At 42.2% G+C, this 26904-nt stretch overlaps 1 protein-coding gene across 2 annotated transcripts; it reads right to left on the reverse strand.

Annotated features, from left to right (window-relative positions):
* Positions 1-8253: 8253 nt before the first annotated feature.
* CREG1 (cellular repressor of E1A stimulated genes 1) lies at positions 8254-19656 on the reverse strand. Of its 2 annotated transcripts, XM_005892978.3 has the most exons (4): positions 19244-19651; positions 16119-16238; positions 12672-12856; positions 8254-9557 (listed from the first exon to the last, which is right to left on the reverse strand). In XM_005892978.3, the coding sequence occupies exons 1-4, from the start codon at positions 19598-19600 to the stop codon at positions 9554-9556; spliced, it is 666 nt and encodes a 221-aa protein (XP_005893040.3). In that variant the 5' UTR covers positions 19601-19651; the 3' UTR covers positions 8254-9553. The 2 variants fall into 2 exon arrangements, with proteins under 2 accessions (XP_005893040.3, XP_070222955.1); XM_070366854.1 differs by lacking the exon at positions 8254-9557 and having other exon boundaries at positions 12668-12856; positions 19244-19656.
* Positions 19657-26904: the final 7248 nt, after the last annotated feature.

A 26904-nucleotide genomic window follows, 5' to 3' on the forward strand; every position in this document is an offset into this window, starting at 1 on the left:
TTAGGACTGACTGATTTGATTTCCTTGCAGTCCAAGGGGTTCTCAGGAGTCTTCTCCAGCAGCACAATACAAAAGCATCAATTCTTTGATGCTCAGCCTTCTTTATGGTCCATCCCTCACATTCATACATGACTACTGGAAAAAAACCCATAGCTTTGACTATATAGATCTTTGTTAGCAAAGTGATGTCTTTGCTGTGAATATCCTGTTTAGATTTGTCACGACTTTTCTTCCAAGGAGCAAGTGTTTTTTAATTTCATGGCTGTGATCACCATCGGCAGTGCTTTTGGAGCCCAAGAATACAAAATTTGTCACTGCTTTCACTTCTTCCCCTTCTATTTGCCATGAAGTGATGGGACCAGATGCCATGATCTTAATTTTTTGACTGTTGAGTTTTAAGCCAGCTTTTTCACTCTCCTCTTTCACCCTCATCAAGAGGCTCTTTATTTCCTCCCAACTTTCTGCCATTAGAGTGGTATCATCTACACATCTGAGGTGGTTGATATTTCTCCTGGACTTTGGGAATCCGCGCCCCGCCACCCAAAAAATAGCCATATGTCCTCTTGCCCCAGAAATTAGCCTGAAGGGGGCCTACCTCTAGGGACTGCTGGAGAGGGATTGTGGGTCCCCACATTAGACCTTTACTGTCCCTTAGAACACTCACCAGCTTATGGGGAAGACAGAGTGGTTAAAAGACAGAGGGGGCTGTAATTCCAGCGGTGCAGCTGCCCTCGCTACATGACGGGAGGAGTAAAGAGGATTTTCCTGCTCTGGGCCAACCCTCCCTGGGCAATTCAATGCAATTCCACGAGGACCTCTAGCGGCTGTCTCATCAAATTACAGTTTCCCTGGCTCTTCCACAGCTGGGTGCCTGGGCTGACCTCTGAGCAGGTTTAGCCCTGCTCCTCCATGGCACACACCGAGGCATGATGGGAGAGGGCTTCCCCCAAGGCTCAGCGAAGACCAGTGACTGACACATGCCAGGGGAGACCTTCCTGCAGTGTTATTACTGAGAAAATGGTTGGCTCTCTGCTCCTCTACAGCCTGACCAGTGTATCCATGTCATGAGCGGCTGTGGGCCATCCCACATGGTGATGGAGACTAAATAATGCTCATAGCCACCCCTCCCATCCTAGGCATCATCCCCAACCACCAAGGGGACCCTCCCACAGAGCATTTGCATAGGGCACCAGCACAGTGTTTGAGCTGGGATTTGAAGGCTTCAGAGCTCACACTCTGGTCATAACAAACACTGGTCATAACAAACACCTTCTTCCAACAACACAAGAGAAGACTCAATACATGGACATCACCAGATGATCAACACTGAAATCAGATTGATTATATTCTTTGCAGCCAAAGATGGAGAAGCTCTATACAGTCAGCAAAAACAAGACCAGGAGCTGACTGTGGCTCAGATCATGAACTCCTTATTGCCAAATTCAGACTTAAATTGAAGAAAGTAGGGAAAACCACTAGACCATTCAGGTATGACCTAAATCAAATCCCTTATGATTATACAGTGGAAGTGAGAAATATATTTAAGGGCCTAGATCTGATAGAGTGCCTGATGAACTATGGACTGAGGTTTGTGACATTGTACAGGAGACAGGGATCAAGACCATTCCCATGGAAAAGAAATGCAAAAAAGCAAAATGGCTGTCTGAGGAGGCCTTACAAATAGCTGTGAAAAGAAGAGAAGCGAAAAGCAAAGGAGAAAAGGAAAGATATAAGCATCTGAATGCAGAGTTCCAAAGAATAGCAAGAAGAGATAGGAAAGCCTTCTTCAGCAATCAATGCAAAGAAATAGAGGAAAACAACAGAATGGGAAAGACTAGAGATCTCTTCAAGAAAATTAGAGATACCAAGGGAACATTTCATGCAAAGATGGGCTCGATAAAGGACAGAAATGGTATGGACCTAACAGAAGCAGAAGATATTAAGAAGAGATGGCAAGAATACACAGAAGAACTGTACAAAAAAGATCTTCACGACCCAGATAATCACGATGGTGTGATCACTGACCTAGAGCCAGACATCCTGGAATGTGAAGTCAAGTGGGCCTTAGAAAGCATCACTGTGAACAAAGCTAGTGGAGGTGATGGAATTCCAGTTATTTCAAATCCTGAAAGATGATGCTGTGAAAGTGCTGCACTCAATATGCCAGCACATTTGGAAAACTCAGCAGTGGCCACAGGACTGGAAAAGGTCAGTTTTCATTCCAATCCCAAAGAAAGGCAATGCCAAAGAATGCTCAAACTACCGCACAATTGCACTCATCTCACATGCTAGTAAAGTAATGCTCAAAATTCTCCAAGCCAGGCTTCAGCAATATGTGAACCGTGAACTTCCTGATGTTCAAGCTGGTTTTAGAAAAGGTAGAGGAACCAGAGATCAAATTGCCAACATCTGCTGGATCATGGAAAAAGCAAGAGAGTTCCAGAAAAGCATCTATTTCTGCTTTATTGACTATGCCAAAGCCTTTGACTGTGTGGATCACAATCAACTGTGGAAAATTCTGAAAGAGATGGGAATACCAGACCACCTGATCTGCCTCTTGAGAAATCCGTATGCAGGTCAGGAAGCAACAGTTAGAACTGGACATGGAACAACAGACTGGTTCCAAATAGGAAAAGGAGTACGTCAAGGCTGTATATTGTCACCCTGCTTATTTAACTTCTATGCAGAGTACATCATGAGAAACGCTGGACTGGAAGAAACACAAGCTGGAATCAAGATTGCCAGGGGAAATCTCAATAACCTCAGATATGCAGATGACACCACCCTTATGGCAGAAAGTGAAGAGGAACTCAAAAGCCTCTTGAGGAAAGTGAAAGAGGAGCATTAAAAAGTTGGCTTAAAGCTCAACATTCAGAAAACGAAGATCATGGGATCCGGTCCCATCACTTCATGGGAAATAGATGGGGAAACAGTGGAAACAGTGTCAGACTTTTTTTTTTTTTTGGGCTCCAAAATCACTGCAGATGGTGACTGCAGCCATGAAATTAAAAGACGCTTACTCCTTGGAAGGAAAGTTATGACCAACCTAGATAGCATATTGAAAAGCAGAGACATTACTTTGCCAACAAAGGTCCGTCTAGTCAAGGCTATGGTTTTTCCTGTGGTCATGTATGGATGTGAGAGTTGGACTGTGAAGAAGGCTGAGCACCGAAGAATTGATGCTTTTGAACTGTGGTGTTGGAGAAGACTCTTGAGAGTCCCTTGGACTGCAAGGAGATCCAACCAGTCCATTCTGAAGGAGATCAGCCCTGGGATTTCTTTGGAAGGAATGATGCTAAAGCTGAAACTCCAGTACTTTGGCCACCTCATGCGAAGAGTTGACTCATTGGAAAAGACTCTGATGCTGGGAGGGATTGGGGCAAGAGGAGAAGGGGACAACAGAGGATGAGATGGCTGGATGGCATCACTGACTCGATGGATGTGAGTCTGGGTGAACTCCAGGAGTTGGTGATGGACAGGGAGGCCTGGTGTGCTGTGATTCATGGGACGCAAAGAGTCGAACACGACTGAGCGACTGAACTGAACTGAACTGAACTGAGCTCACACTCTTTCCTGTGTGCTGCTGGCCCTGAGAGATGTGAAAACCTGAGGTTTTCTTACAAAGAAAAATAATTTCTTGCCAATTATTTTTTTTACTACACATCTTTAATACAAATGGCAAGACATTTCTTCAAAAGACCCAGATATCACCAGCAGATGAAGGGTCATTGGATACTTGGGGAAAGAGCTAGATTTAAGGACAGGGCCTGATAGGCAACTGTGTGAACTCCCGCAACCTATCTGCGAACCCCAACCTTCTCCCCAAAGTAAGAAAAATAATGTGTGTTCCACCTACTTCTTGGACTTGTTGCAAGGATTAAATAAAAATGCTGTGAGTGAACCTATTTTATAAAATTAAGTCCTATGACAAACATAACATTTATTTTTGAGAAAACTCAACCTATAGTTACCAACTGATATTTGAATAAAGAAAAGAAAAGCAACGAGTGTTTACTGAGTTTGACTCAGGAGGTAAAGAATCTGCCTGCAAAGCAGGAGACACAGAAGACTCGGGCTCAATCCCTGGGTCAGAAAGATCCCCTGGAGGAGGAAACGGCAACCCACTCCAGTATTCTTGCCTGAAAAATCACGCAGACAGTGTAGCCTGGTGAGTTAAAACCCAAAGGTCGCAAAGAGTCGGACGTGACTGAGCCGCTGAGCACACACAGGTAGTGTCATCATTACCTAGGGGCTTCCCAGGCGGTTCCCTGGTAAAGAATCTGCCTGCCAATGCAGATCGAAATGCAGGTTCGATCACTGAGTTGAGAAGATCCCCTAAAGGAGGAAACAGCAACCCACTCAAGCATTCTTGCCTGGAAAATCCCAGAGGAGCTTGGACAGAGGAGCTTGTCGGGGTACAGTGCATGGAGTCACAAAGAGTCGGACACGACTGAGCACTAAACACACACATACACCGCTACATAAGAGCTGCTGATTAAAATCACAGACTGTTTTTACCTGTAAGTTCAGTGTAGAGTGAACACTTTCATAGACTGATGCAGGGCTGTTCATTGACACAAAGTCTTAAGGGCAATGTGTAATAGATTCCACCAGCTTTTGGCTTGGGAATTCCACTGCTGGGAATCTCTCCAAGGAAACAAACAGAGATATGGAAAATACTTCACGCATAAAGATTTCTTTCTTATAACAAGGAAAAATTGGAAGTAATTTAAATGGGCAAATACTGGAGAAATCAGTAACAGCCCTTAACTTTGGCCTATCCAGTCTCCCTTCAGTTAACATAGGTTCTTTTTTTCCTTTCAGGAGCTCCACTTCAAAATTTGTCTGATCCATGTGGTTCTGACCAGTGCTGAGCTGAACTGTCAACTGCAGGGAAAGACACAGGATGGAAACCTGGCCGATGAACTCATTCTCAGATAGAGATTATCCAGGAATGGCTCCCATGGCTGGGAAAGAGGCATCCTTTTTGCCCTAAGATTGCTGACTTCAGTTAAAACCAACACAGTGGAAAGAGGAGCCAGGAGATGAAGAGTTGATTCTGAAGGAATATTTTAAGATCAATGAACTCTTCTTTTGGCTTAAACTACTTTGACTCAGGTTTCTGTCACTAGCAACAGAGTACTAACACAGATCATTATTTGGTAGCTGAAAGAGATCAATCTGATGAAATATTTGCAGCCATTCTAAACCATCTTTATGAATGGTTTCTAGTAATGTAAGCTTATGAGAAAGTGAAGGAAGTGTGATACCCAATCAACATATAACATGCTCTTTTTAGTTAAACATTTCCTGGGAGCAAAGATGTTTCTTCTAAGAAAACACATCAGAATACTAGCAGTCATGCTGGCTGGTGAGATTATTAATTTTTAAACTTTTATTTTGTGTATTTTCTGTACAAAGATACATGCATGCAAGCTAAGTTGCTTCAGTCGTGCCTGATTCTTTGTGACCCCATGGACTGTAACCAACCAGGCTTCTCTGCCCATGGAATTCTCCAGGCAAGAATACTGGAGTGGGTAGCCACTCCCTTATCCAGGGGATCTTTTCAACCCAAGGATCAAACTCATGTCTCCTGCATTGCAGGCAGATTCTTTATCATTTGAGCCACCAGGGAAGCCCCCACAAAGATATATATCTTACAATAAGTATAAGGAAAAATTAAGAAAAAGATACAATGTTACTGGTTAATTTATACCTTCCTTAATTTCCAAAAGGATCTAAGTTACCCTTGTCTTCTCAGATGAAAATATACAGAGCACCTCTTTTTGAAGTGACAGTTTGGAATTTCCCTTACAATATTGACCTAACAGTTTTGCATCAAGTAGAACTTTTTTTTCCCCCCAGTTCTAAATCTGAAAACATGCCCCACTACAGGAAAGTAGAGTCTCCTCTTCAACGATTTTGTGATCTTCAGTCTGACTGTTACTAAGAAGGAAAATGTGATATGAACAACCTCCAGTCAGAATATGTATGCACTGATCTCATGGAGCTGAACCTCAAGTCATAAAGGTCCCCACTCCACCTCATACTTGAAAGGAATCTAAAACTGGACTAAAAGACAGAATGAACCATGACTATTGGCCACAGTCTAGTAAAGATAAATGGCCTTGACCAGCGAAGCACAAGTCCAGGGTGAAGACAACATCCACCAGGTACAGCCCCCTGGGCTTAGAAACTCAGGGTTCTTAAGCCACTCCCTCTCCCTACTTCTGATTTTTTCTTGATCAGGGCCTGCCTTGCTTTCTGGGCCAAAGCTAGTCTGAGTCCAAAACACTCATCCCCTCTCTCTTTCGGGTCAGGGTTCTGCCCCAGTTCTGCAGCAGGTAATGAAGCGCATGACAGAGAGGGGTAAGTCCACGAGAGTCGCCAGCAGCAGCACAGACCAGCCTCAGCTTCTCTCCTTTGCTCTGCTGGGCTACTTTTACTCCAGGGTCATCTTATCGAGGTCACCCATCCCATCCCAGCCCATTGGACCTGATCAGCTCTGTGTACCACAGTCCACTCTTATCTACAGTTTTGCTTTCTGCAGTTTGTTACCAGTGGCCAACCTCAGCCCAAAAATATTAAATGAAAAATTCCAGCAATAAACAATTTGTACATTTTGTGTGTGCTGCTTTGAGTAGCATGATGAAATCTCACCATGAATCATCCCTTTGCCCAGCGAATTGACGCTGTATGTTACCTGTCAGTTTGGAGAAGGCGATGGCACCCCACTCCAGTACTCTTGCCTGGAAAATCCCATGGATGGAGGAGCCTGGTGGGCTGCAGTCCATGCGGTGGCTAGGAGTCGGACAAGACTCAGCAACTTCACTTTCACTTTTCACTTTCATGCATTGGAGAAGGAAATGGCAACCCACTCCAGTGTTCTTGTCTGGAGAATCCCAGGGACGGGGGAGCCTGCTGGGCTGCCGTCTATGGGGTTGCACAGAGTCAGACACGACTGAAGCGACTTAGCAGCAGCAGCAGCAGTACCTGTCAGCTAGTAGTAGTAGTCTTGATATCACGGTGCTTGTGTTCAAGTTACCCTTATTTTACTTTTTAATGGTCCCAAGTACAAGGGTAATGTTGACAACTCATATGGTCTCTCAGTTCAGTTCAGTCGCTCAGTCGTGTCTGACTCTTTGCGACCCCATACTTTATAAACTATCATGTGTATGTATAGGAAAAGAACATAGTACATATAGGTTTGGTACGACCCTGGGTTTCAGGCACCTGCAAGGGCTGGGGACAGCCTTGGAAAAGATCCCCATGTATAAGCGGGCAATTATTGTTTGGTTGGTAAGTCATGTCTGACTTTTGTGACCCCCACGGACTGTATAGTCTGCCAGGCTCTTCTGTCTATGGGATTTCCCAGGGAAGAATACTAGAGCGGGAGAGTGGGTTGCCATTTCCTTCTCCAGGGTATCTTTCTGACCCAGGGATGGAACCTGTGTCTCCTGCATTATAGGCAGATTTTTTTGCCACTGAGCCACTTGGGTAAGCATGTGGAAGATTACTGTACAAGAAACCAGCATCTACACAAAAAGTGGTCCACACTGCCCCCTGGTGATCAATCAGAACATGTTAAGTGTTAGTCACTCAGTCGTGCCTACTCTTTGCAATCCCATAGACTGCAGCCCTTCAGGTTCTTCTGTCCATGATTTTCCAGGCAAGGATACTGGAGTGGGTTGCCATTTCATCCTCCAGGGGATCTTCCCAACCCAGGGATCGAACCCGGGTCTCCTGCAGTGCAGACAGATTCTTTACCAACTGAGCTATAAGGGAAGCCCCATCAGAACATAATGGGGACTTAATGTGCACATTCAATTAAAAAGGAAGCCACAGAACCTTCAGTGAAAAAGTGCTTGACTCTCCTCTGTGATAATTGGATCTTACTTGAATACAGGTATTTTTACATGGTACCAAATGATGAAGAGAAATTTCACAATAACTGAGTAAAGGGAAAATACAGATAGATACTCTCAATTTAATTCTATCACAAGTTACCTTGCCACCCAAGGCCCTGAGGAAAGACCCTTGACAAAGACTGCAGTCTGGCAGACCTCCAAATTTTAAGACACAATGAATCGTTTACCAATAGGAAAGGGTCACGTTATTCACTTTAAGCTTTAAATCAGCCAGAAGTTAATTTACCAACCTGCTAAAATAAAAACACAAAGGGATTTCGGCAGTGGACAATGAAAAAAAGTGCAATAAATATTACCATCTCTGTGTAAGAAAATAAATGACACATTTCATGAAAATAATGCTTTTTATTATTAATGCTTTGAGTAAGAAACCTTCTCCACCAAGTTTAAGACACATGATTTTTCTTAAAGAGAAGCTGTTTGTTGGATTGCAGGTAAGTTCATTTTGTAGTTTCAAACTCATATTCAACTTCCTTTCTCTTAGCCATTTAAGGATTCAGTTGCTTGATTCCTGACACACCTCTTATAAAGGATCTCGTAGAGTCTTCTAAAATCCTGTCTATAGGTAATAAAAGCAAAGTTTCTCCCCTTCTGAAGAGATGTGATTTTTTAAACCGTGTTGTCCCCCCTCTGATGACCTGACTTAGGCAGTAACAGCATTAGAAGCCCCTTAGAGATCTGAAGAAGTTGAAAAAGGCTTGGGCCATTATTGAGAGAGTTGGAAGACGGATTTTGGATCTGGTTGAACCTAGTCCATGTCCAGGTTGATGTTAAAAAATGTTATAAAAGAACACCAGAAATAACTTACACATAAAATGCCCCCCCCCATCTTTTTATTTCATAATCCCCTTTTGGGATGAAAAAAAAAAAAAGTGCTTGTGTGTAAGTATTTTGAGTAGAAGAAACTAATTACACAGTGTCCACTTAGCTGGGGAAATCAAATTCAGAAAATTTTATGAACTTCCTTTATTAAGTCAAATTAAGGAAGTTTTATCATCCTTTGTTCTAGATATTTATCACTTTAGACTTGAAGAGTATTTTTTTTTTATGTTCTGTATAAGAGATAGTTTTGCCTTGTGTTGGATTAACAACACCCAGGACTGTCAAACGTAAGTGGACCACGAGTGGGAGGCTCCACTTGTGTTTCATCATTGTTTGTTTGTCTTGGCAAGATTTATCCAGGTGCACTGTAATAGGAGCCCTTACAGACGCAGGCAGCAGCTGTGGGGGCGTGGCCCTCTCCCCAGCACAGCGGGTTTTCAGGAATTAAGAACACATACTTGAGTACTTTCGAATGCCAATGGTCAATCTAAAACTGGTAACTCTTCCTCTTCAAGGAGCACTGTTGGCAAACTATTTGGAATTAATGGAATAAAATGCTGATCATAAAGACATGTCTCTCTGAAAATGGCTTCAAAATATGAAAAAATATATAATATATCCAACAATCTCATCCTCCAAGAAATCCAGTAATAATCCAACTCAACCCTGTAAGCAAGCAAGCAAAGAAAGAAAACTGGCTAATCTTCTGGCAAACTTTCCATAGAAAAACAATAAGTGCTTCAGATCTACGTGAAACTTCCTCAGAAATTTCACACATGAGGTTAAATTCGCCATATGCTGCTTCACCTAGAGAGGGGAAGAGAGAGGAAGAAAAATTATTTCATTAAACTGACAAATGAGAAGTTAACTCATTCTTGGGAAGGGCTAGAAACACTTCTGATCTAAAAGTTTTTAAGATCTCAAGTTAATTTTGGCCACTTAGTGTAGTAAAGAAAAATCTGAGATTGCTAACACGCAAAAAATTCACTACTAAAATGAGTCCTGGTTTAGGGTCAGGCCTAGGGTCTTCATCTCAGCTCTCATCCCACCTCTCCAAGTATGATGCTGACGCACTTTAGCAAGCACTGCCAGGACAAAACACTGATCAGCAGCTGTGGCTACTGTGACCATCTCATTCAAGATTATCGGAAGAGTTAAAAGACAGATGAGACAGAAGGGGGTCCCAAACATTAGAGCAAAAGAGCAGCAGTTTTCCAGCACTCAGCCAGGGAGGTGACCGCGATCCATTTTCCCGTTGTAGCCCTGACCACGGATTTCCATCAGGAAATCCATCTCCAGGTAAGGGAGGGCGGGCACGTTTGCAATCCATTGACCTCTCATTACCTCTGTCTTTCCCCAGAGGCCTGCTGCTCAGCCTTAACTGAGAGGAGGCAATTGCTGATACTTATGAGAATTGCTTACCCAACCACATCTACAAATACTTCTGGTAAACATTACCACCCTCCATTCAATACAAGTCTAGCAAGACAAGGACTATTGTACACTCTCTTGGGCTACTAAACAATCCTGCTGGCAGACCTGGTGGGTGGAAACGTGGGGGACCCAGTCCTGGACTCTGAAATGGGTGGGAGTCAGAAGCATCTGTTCCAGGTCACATTCAAGGCACTGCCCATTCCTAGGATTCTCGCATCCTGTCTCAGGAGGGGTCACACCCTGGGCTAGTCTTCTGCCCTCCTCTCACAAGGACAGGGAAAAATGCTCCCTCTTATCTCCAAGCTGCAGAAAAGGCCCACTCATCCATGTTAATAAAGTAGAAACCTCAAATTTATCTTTTTCATTGACTTATTCAATGTGCAGACTTATGAGTTTTCTTTTCCAGTTTTATTTTGTTATTAAAGCAAACATTGCCCTCAGGCATGTAATTTAGACAAAGATAACTGTACTTCAGAGACTTTTATGTCCTATAAAAATGAACTTTAACCTTGAAGAGTGGGCCTGTCATCTTACTGACCATCCTCCTTGATAATTTGTTGCCCAGCCATAATGTTATAATTGCTGCCTCTGTCCTCCTTCCTGAAAAGATGGCTTTCAGGTCCAGAGCACAATCACTGGCCTGGACCTCTTCTCCTGCAGGCACAACAGCAGAATAAATGCCATGACTGTTTGATTCGTTTTTGTTGTTGTTAGATTCTTTATTCAAACAACAGTCAAGAATCTGTCTCAAAAGATCAGCCTGACAAGTAGCCAGTGTTTATTACACACCTACTCTGTGCCATGCACTAGGTTCTGTTTGGAATGAAAATCCAAAACTAAAACTTGAGTTTTGCTGTGAAGAGATTTACAGTCACGATGGAAAGGCAATGGTTCACCAACAGATCTGTTATACAATATAATAAGGCAGAATACATGAATGCTGAGAATTTAAGCCCAAACCTGAGCTGCAAACTACAAAGTCTAGCTTAGCATGGACACGCTCACCTCCACAAATAGCAGCCAGTCTGTCACAAGCAGAAAGTGTTTAAATTACACTGGAATTGGAGCCTGGCCAGCTGCCCGCGATGTGACCAGGGGGGCAGCAAAACCTCCTTTAGAAACAAGGTGAAGGTTCTGGAGCTAGAATGCTGGGCTTTGAATCCCAGCACTATTGCTTCTTAAAACTTTAAGCAAGTTTCTGACTTTTCTGTGCATCAGCTCTTCATCCAGAAAAAAAAAAGAAAAGAAAAAATGACTACCTAACTCATAGGACTGCGGTGAGAGTTGAGTGAGTTCAGACATGGGAAGCCGCCAGTTAGCACCAGCCAACAATGCCCACCAGACGCCACTGCTACCGCTGTTATTGCTGCTGTTACTGTCATCACCATCCACGAGGCCTTGAGGCTGCCCGACAGGCCAGCATGACCCGTGCCGCCTGGGAAAAGTACCAGTCCCTTCTATTCCTTCATTTGAACCCTAACCTAATTTCAAAAAACTTGATCACACCCTTCTTTCCCACCCTTTCCCATCTTCAGGTTATGTTCTTCTCTTTCATTCTCTCTGATTGCTCCTTCCCTCCAAATGTCCATTTCCTGGCAGGATATACCACACACTCCCACAGGCACAACAGGACCAGGGCCTGAGGATCTGGGTCACATGCTCAGATTGCATGTGAATCCTTCATGTTGGGTAAATTACCCGGGTCTGACTCTCATGAGAAAATGCCATCATGGGTCAGAACTAGGCTCCACAAGCACAGACCTAAGACAGGGTCTTGGGAATTCTTGGTTGCCCAGTGGTTAGGACTCAGCTCTTTCTCTGTTGTGGCCCAGGTTCAAACCCTGATAAGGGAACTAAGATACTGCAAGCCATGGGGCGCAGGCAAAAAAAATATATATAGTCTCCACCTGATGTCCTAGCTTGTAGATAGAGTTCAGGGTGTCTGTGATGGGGAAAAACTGGGATGGAAAGAGGTTTTCATTCTCATTAAGTTCTAACTGAAACGTATTATTCTCTTTAATGATGAATGTAGGCAATAAACTAAGTGGTGACAGTGTACCTGTGATGGCCACTAACAGAAATATAGAAATTACAGATACTTTCATATCACGGCACTGTTGCTGCTGATGTCTTAAAATATTCAGTTCTTACTACTCTGAAAGTACAGAAAGGTTATGGACTCTCTACTGGAACTTACTATTTAATGTATTCATTAAAAAGCCAACATATTACTATATATCCTATATTTTATATACCCCACATTTTATAAAATATTTTTATAAATGTATTTCCATATAGTTGGTTTCTTTTGTAATCTTATGTACTTTACGTATTAAAAATACTATTCCTAGGGGAGTTGTAGGCCTTACCAGCTTGCCAAAATGATCCATGGTACAGGAAATGGTTAAGACCCCTTTGCTTTAGAAGATTGAGGACCACTGATAAGGGCTGCAATATTAGAAAGATGGCAGGTGTGTAAATACTTACTGAGATGTGGCGTTATAATATTCTGCAGGTGTCACTATTTTCGGTCCACCAAAGTAGTCCAGGACCCAGATATTGGTTATATTCAACTTAGCGAAGAACCAATTATGGCTGGATGGCCAGGTTTTCATCTCAGGGTGTCGAATGAATAACGAATTCTTTGCAACATCCATTTCTGTTTCACTCACCTAAAAGACATATATAAAATAAACCTACTCATAGCAATAACATTTTGTTTTCTTGGCTGTTAAGAATGTGTGATTCTAGCATTCCACAAACCCTAAAGAGTTTATTTAGTTATAAATCCTGATTTTTAAAATTTTTATTTCTAAAATTAATTATTGATCAATAATTGACTTATAACTCTGTATTAGTTTTAGGTGTATACCATATAAAGATTTGATATATGCATACCCTGCAAAATAATCACAAGTTTAGTTAAAACGTTCATCACTACACATAGTAGTAATTTTTTCTCGCCTTTTTTTCCCTTTGTGCTGAGCACTTTTAACATCTACTACAAAGTTTGACCTTAAGCAGTAAAAGAAGCTTGAAGAAATGCAGAGAACAATGGAGATTTCAAATGTTGGTGATAACATGTACTATAATGAAGTGGGAGAACATCATGAGTACCAGTTTTCACTGTGAAATAGCAATTTTGAGCTATCAGAGTAGTTGGCACAAAGTACTATAATAAAATACTGCTGGTGCTTATGCTGTGTGACATTAGCAATTTCATCCCACAGCAGGCGTATGTTAAACACGTAGACGGGTGCACATAAAGGATGGAAGTCTTTAGAAGAAGCACAGTGGAACTCAAGTGCATCTGCTGCCTTCCCCCTCTCTCTGACTACTGAAGAACACTCAGCTCCAGAAATGCAGCCACACAGAATTTTGAGACCATGATTAAAACCCATCTGAGGTATTCATGATTGACAAGGTCAAGACGTCTGCCTACTGGCTTAGCAATCAGATCAGTCCTCATGACACCTTGCCCTTTGCCCTTCCCACTGTTTTATTTAACCTCTTCTCTCTAGCACTCACCCCCCACTATCTAAATTTACTTCTAGTTTTTAATATAGATACTCTTGTCTTCAATTTTTTAAATTTATTTTTAATTAGAGGATTAGTTGCTTTACAGTGTTGTGTTGCTTTCTGCCATACATGAACATGAATCAGCCATAGGTACACGTATGTCCCCTCCCTCATGAACCTCCACCCCACCCCTCCAGGTGGTCACAGAGCATCAGGCTGAGCTCCCTGTGCTATACAGCAACTTCCTATTGGCTCTCTGTTTTACACATGGTCATATATATATGCCAATGCTACTCTCTCAATTTATCCCACCCTCTACTTCCCCCTCTACGTCCATAAGCCTGTGCTCTATGTCTGAGTCTCTTTTGCTGCCCTGCAAATAGGGTCACCAGTACCATTTTTCTAGATTCCATATATATGCATTAATGTACAACATTTTCCTCTGACTTACTTCATTTTGTATAACAGGCTCTAGATTCATATACCTCACTAGAACTGACTCAAACTCATTCCTTTTTATGACTAATACTCCATTGTATATACGTACACATCTTCTTTATCCTTTCATCTATCAGTGGACATCTAGGTTGCTTCCATGTCCTGGCTATTGTAAATAGTGCTACAATGAACACTGGGGTACGTATCTTTTCCAATTATGGTTTTCTTGGGGTATATGCCCAGTAGTGGGATTGTTAGGTCATACGGTAGTTTTATTCCTAGTTTTTAAAGAAATCACCATACTGTTCTCCACAGTGGCTGTTGTCAATCTACATTCCCACCAACAATGCAAGAGGGTTCCCTTTTTTCCACATCCTCTTTAGCATTTATTGTTTGTAGATTTTTTGATGGTGGTCATTCTAATTGGTGTGAGGTCATACCTCATTTAATTTTGACTTGCATTTCTCTAATAATAAGCAACGTTGAGCATGTTTTCATGTGTTTATTAGCCATCTGGATGTCTTCTTTGGAGAAATGTCTGTTTAGGTCTTCTGCCCATTGTTTTATTGGGTTTTTGTTTTTCTGTTGTTGAGCTGCATGAACTGCTTGTGTATTCTGGAGAGTAATCCTTTGTCAGTTGCTTCATTTGCAATTGTTTTCTCCCATTCTGATGGTTGTCTTTTCATCTTGTTTATGGTTTCTTTTGCTATGCAAAAGCTTTTAAGTTTAATTAGATTTCATTTGTCCATTTTTGCTATTTCCATTATTCTAGGAGATAATCATAGAGGATCTTACTGTGATTTATATCAAAGAGTGTTCTGCCTATGTCTTCCTCTAAGAGTTTTATAGTTTCTGGTCATCTTTAATCCATTTTGAGTTTATCTTTGAGTATGGTGTTAGGAAGTGTTCTAATTTCATTCTTTTTCATGTAGCTGTCCAGTTTTTCCAGCACCACTTCTTGAGAAGACTATCTTTTTTCCATCGTATAATTCTGCCTCCTTTGCCAAAGATAAGGTGCCCACAGACGTGTAGGCTTATCTCTGGGCTATCTTGTTCCATTGGTCTATATTTCTGTTTTTGTGGCAGTACCATACTGTCTTGATGACTGTAGATTTGCAGTATAGTCTGAAATCAAGACGATTGATTCCTCCAGCTCTATTTTTATTTCTCAAGGTTGCTTTGGCTATTTATGGTCTTTTGCATTTCCATACAAATTGTGAAATTTTTTTATTCTAGTTCTATGAAAAATGCCACTGGTAATTTGATTGGGATTACACTAAATCTAAAGATTGCTTAGTCATTTTCACAATATTGATTCTTTTGATCCAAGAACTTGACATATCTCTCTATCTGTTTATGTCATCTTTGATTTCTTTCATCAATGTCTTATAGTTTTCTGTATATGGTTCTTTTCTCTCAAGTAGGTTTATTTCTAGGTATTTTATTCTTTATTGTTGCAATGGTGAATGGGATTGATTCCTTAATTTCTCTTTCTGATTCTTCATTTTTAGTGTATAGGAATGAAGGGATTTGTGTGTACTGATTTGTGCATACTCCCCTTTTAATATGCTTAATCTGCTTTCTGCTCTAAGCCACTGTTAAATATGGAGACAAGGAATCCAAACATGGGAAATACTGTACAGTGTACAACATGGTCAGGAGTATGAACTTTGCGCAGATGTTCCTTATATAGGAGCCTAATAGCTGTTACATCTGCTCAGCTTTTAAAAATAGTTCCTTTTTCTTATTGAACATCTATCTGCTCAATTGAATAGTTCAATATCTTATTGAACACCTACATGAAAGTAACCAATTAAAACCTTTAGTTTTTATGAAATTACTTTACATATTAGAATATATTCTAACTCTGTACCTCAATCACAAATTTTATTTTATTCTCAAAATATGTCTTCCTTCACTGTTAATAATAACATAATGATCTTCCAAAACTAGTATCTGTTCTTACATGATATTTACCTTGATAACAGTTCCTGATAGTATTATGTGAGCACAGAGGGGACTCTGGGGATCAAATCCATATTTCCTGCAGAAATTAGTCTCTGCCAAAGACATGGTCAGTGTAGCATATGGATTCTCCTGTAGAGAGAAAATGAAGACCTCTCATGTGAAATATTGTCTCTGAGAGGTAATAAATTTCACAAGTTGCATACACATTGTCCCCAGAACTTGATCATTCTTTCATGAAACAATGAATTGGAAAATACCACCTTCCACTTGGGAAAATACTACTTGGATAGAGATTGATCTTTATCCTCTCTCCAAAAAAGTGTGTTGGACGTTGTTTCATATTTTAAGTAACTAATTTGGTAAGAATTATGTTAAACACTTTTCTTTTTCTTAGACTCCTAATTTGTCCCATACTTACCAGAGGAATTATAACTACATTACCACCCAAATACAAGGCTGATCTCCAACCTTCACTGAAAGAGTTAAAGGATTAGACTAATGTGAAACTAATGCATAAAAATACCACAGTGGTTCAACTAGCTAACTGAACAATTTAAGCAAGAAAGTTGCTGAATCATGCTTCTTGGTTATCTTATGCTAGCAGAAACTGTCATGTGATTTCAAAATTGGAGAAGTTGCTCACTCCTGTTCTACCAGTAAGAGAATTCGTAAATTAAAAATGTGATATAAGCAAAATTCCTAATTCTTTCTTATTCAGAAATCAGCTTCATAAAAGGCTTGTTGACAGATTACAGCAAAATTCACATGCTACATTTAGTGTTTTAAACCTCAAATGTCTTGTGTGTGGGATTTTGCCATCTCACAGTGACCCATCAAAACAGTGAGCAATAAAGAGATCTCTTTGGAATTATTAGGCCAAAAATTTGCTGTCAGCAAAACCTATTAGGCAAGGCTCTAGGGAGACCAAAAATAGGGAATGGGGAGACTCAGACAAGGTCTTTCCCTTCTCTGTGAGTTTATAATCTGGTTGAAAAGTCAAACATAAACAAAGTTTAAAAATGCAAAACAAAGACATAGAAGAGGTCAAAAGGCAGCACATAAACACTGCCAAGCGAATGATACAGGTAAGCATATTTGAAGTTCAGTGTAAGGAGATATCAGCAACCTGGAGTGATATGGAAACTCCAGGGAGCCTTGTAAGATAGTCAAAATCAGCACAAAAGTGAAAACATGTATTAAAGGCAAAGGTCATTGCAACTGCAAAAACACAGAATGGGGAAAGTATACAACAAGACTGTGAGTAGTGAAAACCCAATTTGCATGAAAGCAAGCTTTCTGAGGGGAAGGGGTTAGGGACACAGTAGTGAGAGGTAGAGGGCTGTGGGTAGTAAGGGCCTCAATTCCAAGCCAAGGAGTCAAAACTGTATTTTATAGGCTGGCATCTGTCAGGGCTTTAAGAACCACCTTTCTGGAGAGCGTGTTAAAATGCGGATTTCTTGGTTCCATTCCCATCCCAGGTATTTGCATTTTTAACAAACACCCAGGTCAATCTTATGCAGGTCTAAGTTGCCAGATGTTGTTAGAGGTTTCTGGGCAGAGGGCAATGCTGAGTGGTATTTTGTTCATGTTATTCGGGTGGGTAGGGTGGATAGAAATAGTCAGAAGAAGATGGGTTAGAAGGAGGAGAAAAAATGGAAAGCAGAAACCAACTTTGACTGGTTAATCGACAGAATCAGAGTCAGACTGATGCTGAGGTGGCATGCCTTTTCACTGGGTAAGTGCCTCATCACTGTCATTTTCTAGAGATGTCAAAGACTAGACTTGAGTTCCACCTGACAGCCATTAGCTGACTAGTCACAATTGAGTCTCTGCACCTGAGTGTGAGTTTACTCATTTCCTGAAATGAGGAAGATAATATCAGCAAAAGTTTAAATATAATAGTGTATAGGAGTGGTTCTCACCCCCTCCCAACATTAGAAGCGTCAGGAGGGATTTGGGGGATTGTTTTATAATAAAATGTTTTTAGTAAAATGCTTTGGAATTGCACTTTTAAAGTCTTTCCAGGTGACTGTATTTGAAGCCAAGATGGACCATCACTGATGAAACTGAAATGAACTTGCTCTGAGCAAATGTCTAAGGGAGTGGAGTGGGTGACTGGGAATAAGAAAATAGAGGAACAGGGATGTATATACCCTAACTAAAGGAGGGTTAGCTCAGAGTATGCAGGCTCCCAGTGTCATAGATCTTCCCATTTTTCAACAAGTTAGGAATTTAGGCTTCTAACTGCAAGCTCCATTTTTGAATGTTGGTAACTAATACAAATTTATTAAAAACAAAACAGAACTCTGCGTGAGCCAAAGAAAACCCATCTGTGGGACATACTCAGCTCATGGACCACCAGTTCATGACTTGAGTTTTGAAGGCAACAAATCTGGCATGAAATTCCAGTGTGGCCACTGGGCTTAGGGCAAATTCTTTATCTGCAGAACCAGGGTGGTAACAGCCACCTCAAAGAGTGATTAAAAGACAGAATGAGTGGAAGATGAAGGGAAAGCTCATCCTGGCACACAAGTGCCTCATCAAATACAGGTTTCTTTCAATATCACCCATAAACAATGTTAACCTCAAATCTAGGTATCTTTTGTCAAAAGGAACTTTCCCCAAATCTTGCTCCATCCCTGGACTCAGCATAGCTCTAGTTTCCAGGTTGTGATACCACTCGACGCATCAGAAATCCACCGGAGACGTGTTAACTTGGCTCTGCCCCAAAAGGTGGACAAAGGGTGAGGACCTAGTTCTCCAGTCCGGTCTGCTCCCTACGTGGGAGGCTGATGTGCACCTGAGGCCTAGAACTTTTAATAATAAAAACCCAGTTAATGAGACACCGTGCCCCAAGACGACTCAGGTGAGAAGTCCTCCAGGTGCTGGTAAAGAATACCCCCCAAGTGCGTGGCACGGTGACAAGGACGTGTGGGCAATTCTTGGTATGTAGTTGCCCAACAATTGGAAAGCTGCAATGCACGCCTAGCCAGCGCAGGAGAGAAGATCCAGAGGTTTGGGCTGAGTTCAAACTCATCTCTACGAGGCCGGCTCTCCTTTCCAGGCAGAATTTAAGCGGTAGTCGAAAGGCTCGCGCTCCAGCCCCGCGAAGCCACACTGCCCCTCCGGCTCACCTGCAGGTTGCCCACCGACTGCTGCAGCGGGCTCAGGTAGAAGTAGGGCACGCCGCTGCCCTTGCCCGGGGGCCCATCGCTGAGCGATAAGACGTCGGCAAAGGGCCGGCCGCGCACCCCCTCCTGCGTTGAGATGGTGGCCAGTGCGCCCCAGTCACAGACGTTCGTCACGAAGCGAGCCACGAGCGCCGCATTCTCCCGGGGCGGCAGCGGCGGCAGCAGCAGCTCGGCGGCGTCCCAGTCCCCGTGGCCCCGGCCGCCCCGGCCTCGCGCCGGCGCCACCAGTAGAGTCACCAGCGCGGGCGCCAGCAGAAAGGCGAGCACTGCGCGCACGAATCCGCAGGCACAACCCGCCATGACGCTGACCCCAACGAGAGTTGGGAGCGCGGCTGCCTACCCGACCAAAGCATAGCCCAGAGTCGGGCCCCGCCCCCTTCGAAGGGGACCAATCGGAGCCCGCGGGTGGAGGGCGGAGGGGGCGTGTCCCTCGGCGGGCTCCTCCGCTTGCTGGAACTGACGGGTTATCCACTTCCCTGTCACTCCGCCCCCGCCGCCGTGAGGATTGGGAAATAGTCCTGAATAGGGGTTTCTTCGATGCCTGATAAAACGGAGACTGAGAGAAATTAAGCAACTTGCCTAAGTCATACTACTAGGAAAGGACCAGCCTTTTCATATGTACGCCTTCTTTTAATACCTTTGGTTATGACTACCTGATATCGGAGAGGGATTGCTGCGCTTCCTACTTACGCTCCTCCTTTCCGTTTACTTCTCTGTAGGCTCTGAAGAGCAGCAAAAGGTCCCAGAGAGAAGGACAGAAGCCCCCAATTTAGACTGTTTTTGTAAACTAATCCTGGCGTTGGAGACTCTCAGATAGAGACACTTTGGTATTGTCAGGGTTCCATGCACTTATTTGAATTCATCGAAGCCAGTTATGGCTTCCCAGACAGCGCTAGTGGTAAAGAACACACCTGCCAATGCATGAAACATAAGAGACGCTGGTTCCTCCCTGGTTGGAAGGATACCCTGGAGAAGGAAATGGCAACCTACTCCAGTATTCGCGCCTGGTGAATCCCATGGACAGAGGAGCCTGGTGAGCTACCGCCCACAGGGTCGCAAAGAGTCGGTCACAACTGAAGCAACTTAGCATAGGAGCCAGCTGTGGACCTAACTCATCAGGCTCGGGGGCAGTGGTTTCATAAATGTCTTCCCCTTGCTGGCCCTCCTCCCATGTAAGTGGCATTTCCTTTTTCTCCTCCTACAGTCTATTCTAGAGTGATTCCTCTTTCTGATACTCTTGGGAATTAATAAGTAACCTCATAACAGCTGATCTGCGTTCTTTATAATTGTAAACTAAAGTCACATATCCCCGGAGTGAGTCCACATCTCCTTGGCGTGGCCTCAAACCCAAATTTTCATCGTTGTTATATATGCTGCGTGGTAGTGCTGCTGCAGGCGTTTGTCACTAGTAAGCCTGGCCCTGTCAACTCTGTAAGCCTTGTAAATCTGGTCTCTGAGGCTGAGATGTTCAACAAAGGTAAGGTAACTTCCCTCAGCTGCCCTGGGCTGGTCAAGTGAGCAGGTGGGAGCTACAGGTATGTGAGCCAAAGCCCTGCGTCCGCTTCCTGCTTCCAACTCTGCCTCCCCATATTCAGCCGCAGAGATTTTAGGCTACTCAGAACTTGGGTGCAGAAACGAGATTTACTCCGAGCAGCAGCCTTCAGTTCCCTCTGGTGGCCAAAAGGTGTTTCACAGTCTGCTTGCACGTTCAAATCAAGGGGTGAACAGTTTAGTCAAGTTTTTTAATAGCCGAATTTGGGAGAACTTCAAGCTAAATAGAAAACGAAATGGGAGGAATTTAAGAGGAGGAAGATCAGGTTTATCGTTTTCAAGACAAATATTTAATGCAAGTCGATTGAGTGCCTTCCAATTACAAATATTTCATCTGTTACTCTTAAGGAAAACACGTGGGTCTCAAATTTGGAGTTCTGATCTCAGCTCTGCTGCTGTCAAGTCATGTGACCCTGAAACTTTTATCTTTTTGGACCTCTGTTTTCATTTCTAAAAGGAAGAGTTGGATTAGATGATATCTGATACATCTTCTGGCTCTAAATTCTGTTTTTCTGCTAACATGTGAAACAGAGGCCTTTTGTAACTTTCAGAATATGAATAATTTTTTTGCAAGAAGGTCACAAGTGTTTTTTTGTTTATTGCTATACCACTATTGTTGTAGATGGAATAACAGTAAACCCTATTACTGCCCCCATTACAAAACAGATACCTAGAACTTGGTTTCATGCACCTGAGCATGATAATACGGTCAAGAAACCCTCTAGTTTGAAGCACCTCCCCTCTGTGTCTGTCTCTGCACTGGCTGCTCTGCTCAAAATTCTCCTCCCTTGGTCACCAGAATTGCTACCTACTCACATCTAGATCTCCATTCAAATGTCACTTCTTAAATGTGTCTCCTTGACCACTCTTCCTAAGATGCTTCCCTGGGTTACTCTCTACTGGACAACCCTGTTTATTTCTATAGTGTAGTAGTTCAGAACAAGTCACCCCAAAATGTGCCACTTTGGCATGTGAATTTTTTTTCTTTTTTTTGAAGAATATCATTTTATTCATGAGGCATTTTTTCCCCTAATAAACAATGTTGGTACTTCTTTGGTCCATTCAAGAAGCTCTGATATGATTACATCATTCGATCTAAGATTTTTTTTAATGCCTTTTAACTTCATATCTATAGAACAACATGAGATAATTCAAAGGAATTACAATGCCAAGACTGATTTGCAGTGATAAACATAATTAGTAATTAGAGCCTTTGTTGAGAAGATGAAGCTGTTATCCTTTTTTGAGAGAAAATTGGTTAAGAGCTCTCTGAATATTCTGGAGGATGTCTTATTTCTGTCCTATTATTCTATTCTCTGCAGTGGTGACAGCTGCAGAGAATAAGCATATCCATAAGAATCCATAAGTATACGGGCTAATCTAATGAATTATTTTGAGCTGGAAACAGTCAAGCCCCAAAAGACTCAGGAAGAAACTTTGAGCTTCCCCCTCACTGCCTACAAGAATTAGAAGACTTGTTCCAGGAAGGAGCTATCAACATAGATAATTGTAGTGTATGGTGAACCAGTTGTTGTAGACAGAGAAGTGCTGTCAGCCAGAAAGTAATACAGGAAGCTGCAAATAAGGAAAGACTTTATTTGGAGTTTTAAGAATTGCAATTCAGGAGACACAGATTTAGGTTACCCTGAAAGAGTGTTCTAAGGAAAAGAGTCAGGGATTGTTAAAGCCAAAAAAAGGCTATGAGGTAACAACCTCATAGTGGCCTAGTGAGAATTATGATGACTTTAGAGTCAGAAAATATTTGTCCCTAAGGAATCAGTCATTTTAGGGTAAATGTGCAACAAACAGATACTGTCACAAGTCATTTTAGGGGAAGGGTCCAATTAGTATCTTGAGTTTCTGGCAGGTGTTTGGATGACTTCATCAGGTCAAAAGGTCAGAGTCCTTCCTGGCTGAAACAGGCTGAGACATAAGTTACATAAGTGTGCATAAGTCACACTTCCTTAATACCTTCCTGGTTCCATTTTAGAGCGCTCTCTTGGCAATACCGACTCCATTTTTACTTTCCTTTCACAGAATCCAACAAAGTCTGTTTGTTAAATTCCTGTCTGTGTCCTGTTGTTTATGGCCCAGAAAACATTTGTTTACCAAATGTTTGATTTTTTTTTTTCCTTTTCCTGTGAATTGTCTTATTTTCCTTTGAAGTCCCAGACTCCTACCCCTTTCTTTTTAGTTTGGGATGACATCAGTGCAGTTCAGTCGCTCAGTCATGTCTGACTCTTTGCGACCCCATGGACTGCAAAACACCAGGCTTCCCTGTTCATCACCAACTCCTGGAGCTTGCTCAAACTCATGTCCATCGAGTCGGTGATACCATCCAGCCATCTCATCCTCTGTCATCCCCTTCACCTCCTGCCTTCAATCTTTCCCAGCATCAGGGTCTTTTCCAACGAGTCAGCTCTTTGTATCAGGTACCCAAAGTTTTGGAGCTTCAGCTTCAGCATCAGTCCTTCCAATGAATACTCACGACTGATCTCCTTTAGGATGGACTGGTTTGACCTCCTTGCAGTCCAAGGGACTCTCAAGAGTCTTCTCCAACACCACAGTTCAAAAGCATTGATTCTACAGCGCTCAGCTTTCTTTATAGTCCAACTCTCACATCCATACATGACTATTGGAAAAACAATAGCTTTGACTAAATGGACCTTTGTCAGCAAAATAATATCTCTGCTTTTTAATATGCTGTCTAGGTTAGCCATAGCTTTTCTTCCAAGGAGCAAGTGTCTTTTAATTTCATGGCTGCAGTCACCATCTGCAGTGATTTTGGAGCCCAAGATGACATAGATCTCAGTTAGCCTGACAGCTTTTGGAATCTTTCATGCTATGTGGATTCCCAGTAATACTTAAAGTTTTCTCCTGTCATGTGTGTGTGTGTATGTGTGTGTTTGTGTACTCAGTCCCTCCAACTCTTTGCGGCCCCATGGACTATAGCCCACCAGGCTCTACTGTGCATGGGATCTCCCAGGCAAGAATACTGGAGTGGGTTGCCATTCCCTCTTCCAAGGGATCTTCCTGACCAGGTATTGTACCTGCATCTTCTGTGTCTCCTGCATTAATAGATGGATTCTTTACCACTGAGCCATTTGGGAAGCTCCTTATGTCTCCTGGCTTATATCATTTTAATTATTCAACTAGTTAAAAGAACCGAGAGAGGAAAGGGGAAATTGTCCCCTCCCAACAATAGCAATCATAACACTCTGCAACAACATATTTATTTAGCTAGGCATTTGTAACCCTCTGCAACTAGCATGTTTATTTAATAATAGCTGGTTATTTGTTCATTGTCTCCCTCGTTAGAATAAAAGCTGCAGGAATGTTGTCTATCTTGTCCATTTCCATATCCTCAAGGCAGTGTAGGCACTCAATAAATATTTCTTGAATGACCGAGTTGATGAGCAATATTTGATGGAATGCTTTGCAGATAAAGCCTTATAAATCAACAATTAGCAAATGAGGACAACTGAATAGCAACAGGTACTTCAGCTCTTAATTATCAAACTCTCCACATTGGAGGATTAGGAAAAGCCCTTAGTTAGGAGTGTCTGGATCCCAGTGCTTCTCATCTGGACTTTCTGTCCATCTCTGAACAGCCTGAACTGATCCCCACCTCCCATAGGTCCAATGGGAAATAGTAATCTCCTTTCATCTGGGTTCCATCCTGGTGAAAGGTGTAACATCTTTTACATGGTGTCACCCTTCTCTATCTGTCTGGGTCACTATCAGTCCCAGTTTCATCTAGTTCAAGAGCAGTATCCCAGCACTGAGAACAATGCCAGGCATCCAGCAGGCACGCATGATATGCTGTTGACAAATGAATTGTGTCAGGACAGCTATACCAACTGTAGAAGGTTCTCAGGCTATCTGCAATTGCTTAGGAACTTTCTTCTTTGCAGTATGCATATTTCAAATGTTAGGTTGCTTAGTGAAGTGGTGAAAAGAGCTAGCTTTGGAGTAAGCCACCTATTTATGACCTTGATAGGATGAGTTCTTCCTCATTAAAAGTGGGGAATAATAGCTCCTACCTCACTGGGTTTTTGTGGAAATTAAATGAGATAATACATTGAAAATACACAGCATAGTACTTGAGACATCACAAATGCTCAGTAATTCCTAATTGTCATCTTAGTGATTGTTACTTTTGTTCCATTCTTTCTGTTCCTACTTTCTCTTCTGCAAATCTGTAGTTTGCTTCATTTAATTTCTTTTTTGAGATTTAATGCTTTCCACTGGCTTCTGTTTTTGGGTGTTTTCTTTTAATGCCTTCTGAAAAAAATAATAATTTTACTAAATGGGAATTCCTCAAGCAGGTACTAAGAAATTTCATTGCCCATCTCTACTTTCAGCAGGAAAATGTCCATGCATGTGATTTTTCATTAGTAAGCCACAGGACTGGAAAAGGTCAGTTTTCATTCCAATCCCAAAGAAAGGCAATGCCAAAGAATGCTCAAACTACCGCACAATTGCACTCATCTCACACGCTAGTAAAGTAATGCTCAAAATTCTCCAAGCCAGGCTTCAGCAATACGTGAACCGTGAACTTCCAGATGTTCAAGCTGGTTTTAGAAAAGGTAGAGGAACCAGAGATCAAATTTCCAACATCTGCTGGATCACTGAAAAAGCAAGAGAGTTCCAGAAAAACATCTATTTCTGCTTTATTGACTATGCCAAAGCCTTTGACTGTGTGGATCACAATAAACTGTGGACAATTCTCAAAGAGAGGGGAATACCAGACCACCTGACCTGCCTCTTGAGAAACCTATATGCAGGTCAGGAACAACAGTTAGAACTGGACATGGAACAACAGACGGGTTCCAAATAGGAAAAGGAGTATGTCACGGCTGTATATTGTCACCCTGCTTATTTAACTTCTATGCAGAGTACATCATGAGAAACGCTGGACTGGAAGAAGCACAAGCTGAAATCAAGATTGCCGGGAGGAATATCAATAACCTCAGATATGCAGATGACACCACCCTTATGGCAGAAAGTGAAGAAGAACTAAAAAGCCTCTCGATGAAAGTGAAAGAGGAGAGTGAAAAGTTGGCTTAAAGCTCAACATTCAGAAAATGAAGATCATGGCATCTGGTCCCCTTACTTCATGGCAAATAGATGGGGAAACAGTGTCAGACTTTATTTTTCTGGGCTCCAAAATCACTGCAGATGGTGATTGCAGCCATGAAATTAAAAGACACTTACTCCTTGGAAGGAAAGTTATGACCAACATAGATAGCATATTGAAAAGCAGAGACATTACTTTGCCAACAAAGGTCCGTCTAGTCAAGGCTATGGTTTTTCCAGTGGTCATGTATGGATGTAAGAGTTGGACTGTGAAGAAAGCTGAGTGCCAAAGAATTGATGCTTTTGAACTGCGGTGCTGGAAAAGACTGTTGAGAGTCCCTTGGACTGCAAGGAGATCCAACCAGTCCATTCTAAAGGAGATCAGTCCTGGGTGTTCTTTGGAAGGAATGAGGCTAAAGCTGAAACTCCAGTTCTTTGGCCACCTCATGCGAAGAGTTGACTCATTGGAAAAGACTCTGATGCTGGGAGGGATTGGGGGCAGGAGGAGAAAGGGACGACAGAGGATGAGATGGCTGGATGGCATCACCGACTCTATGGACGTGAGTGTGAGTGAACTCTGGGAGTTGGTGATGGACAGGGAGGCCTGGCGTGCTGCAACTCATGGGGTGGCAAACAGTCGGACACGACTGAGCGACTGAACTGAACTGAAGATGTCCTTTCTACCACACTTATTATCTACGCTCACTTTAATCAAATATTCCCAGACTTTAAAAAGCAGTAATACAAACGTTTTGTTGACTACCTTAAGTTTTACATTTTACTCTTTCATGCACACTTATATTTGACTGACAATGGTTTCCCAGATATTTTGGAAATAATTATTGATGCTTCTCAATCTATAGGACATGTTTTCCACCTGCCTAGATAGAGCTTGGTAAATAAAAAGACATATTAACAAACATCTTTTAAATTAAGTGTTTTTAATCAAAAGCACATCAACTAAGCTTTAGAAG

The sequence above is a fragment of the Bos mutus genome, chromosome 3 (assembly GCF_027580195.1).
Source record: "Bos mutus isolate GX-2022 chromosome 3, NWIPB_WYAK_1.1, whole genome shotgun sequence".
Lineage (NCBI taxonomy): Eukaryota > Metazoa > Chordata > Mammalia > Artiodactyla > Bovidae > Bos > Bos mutus.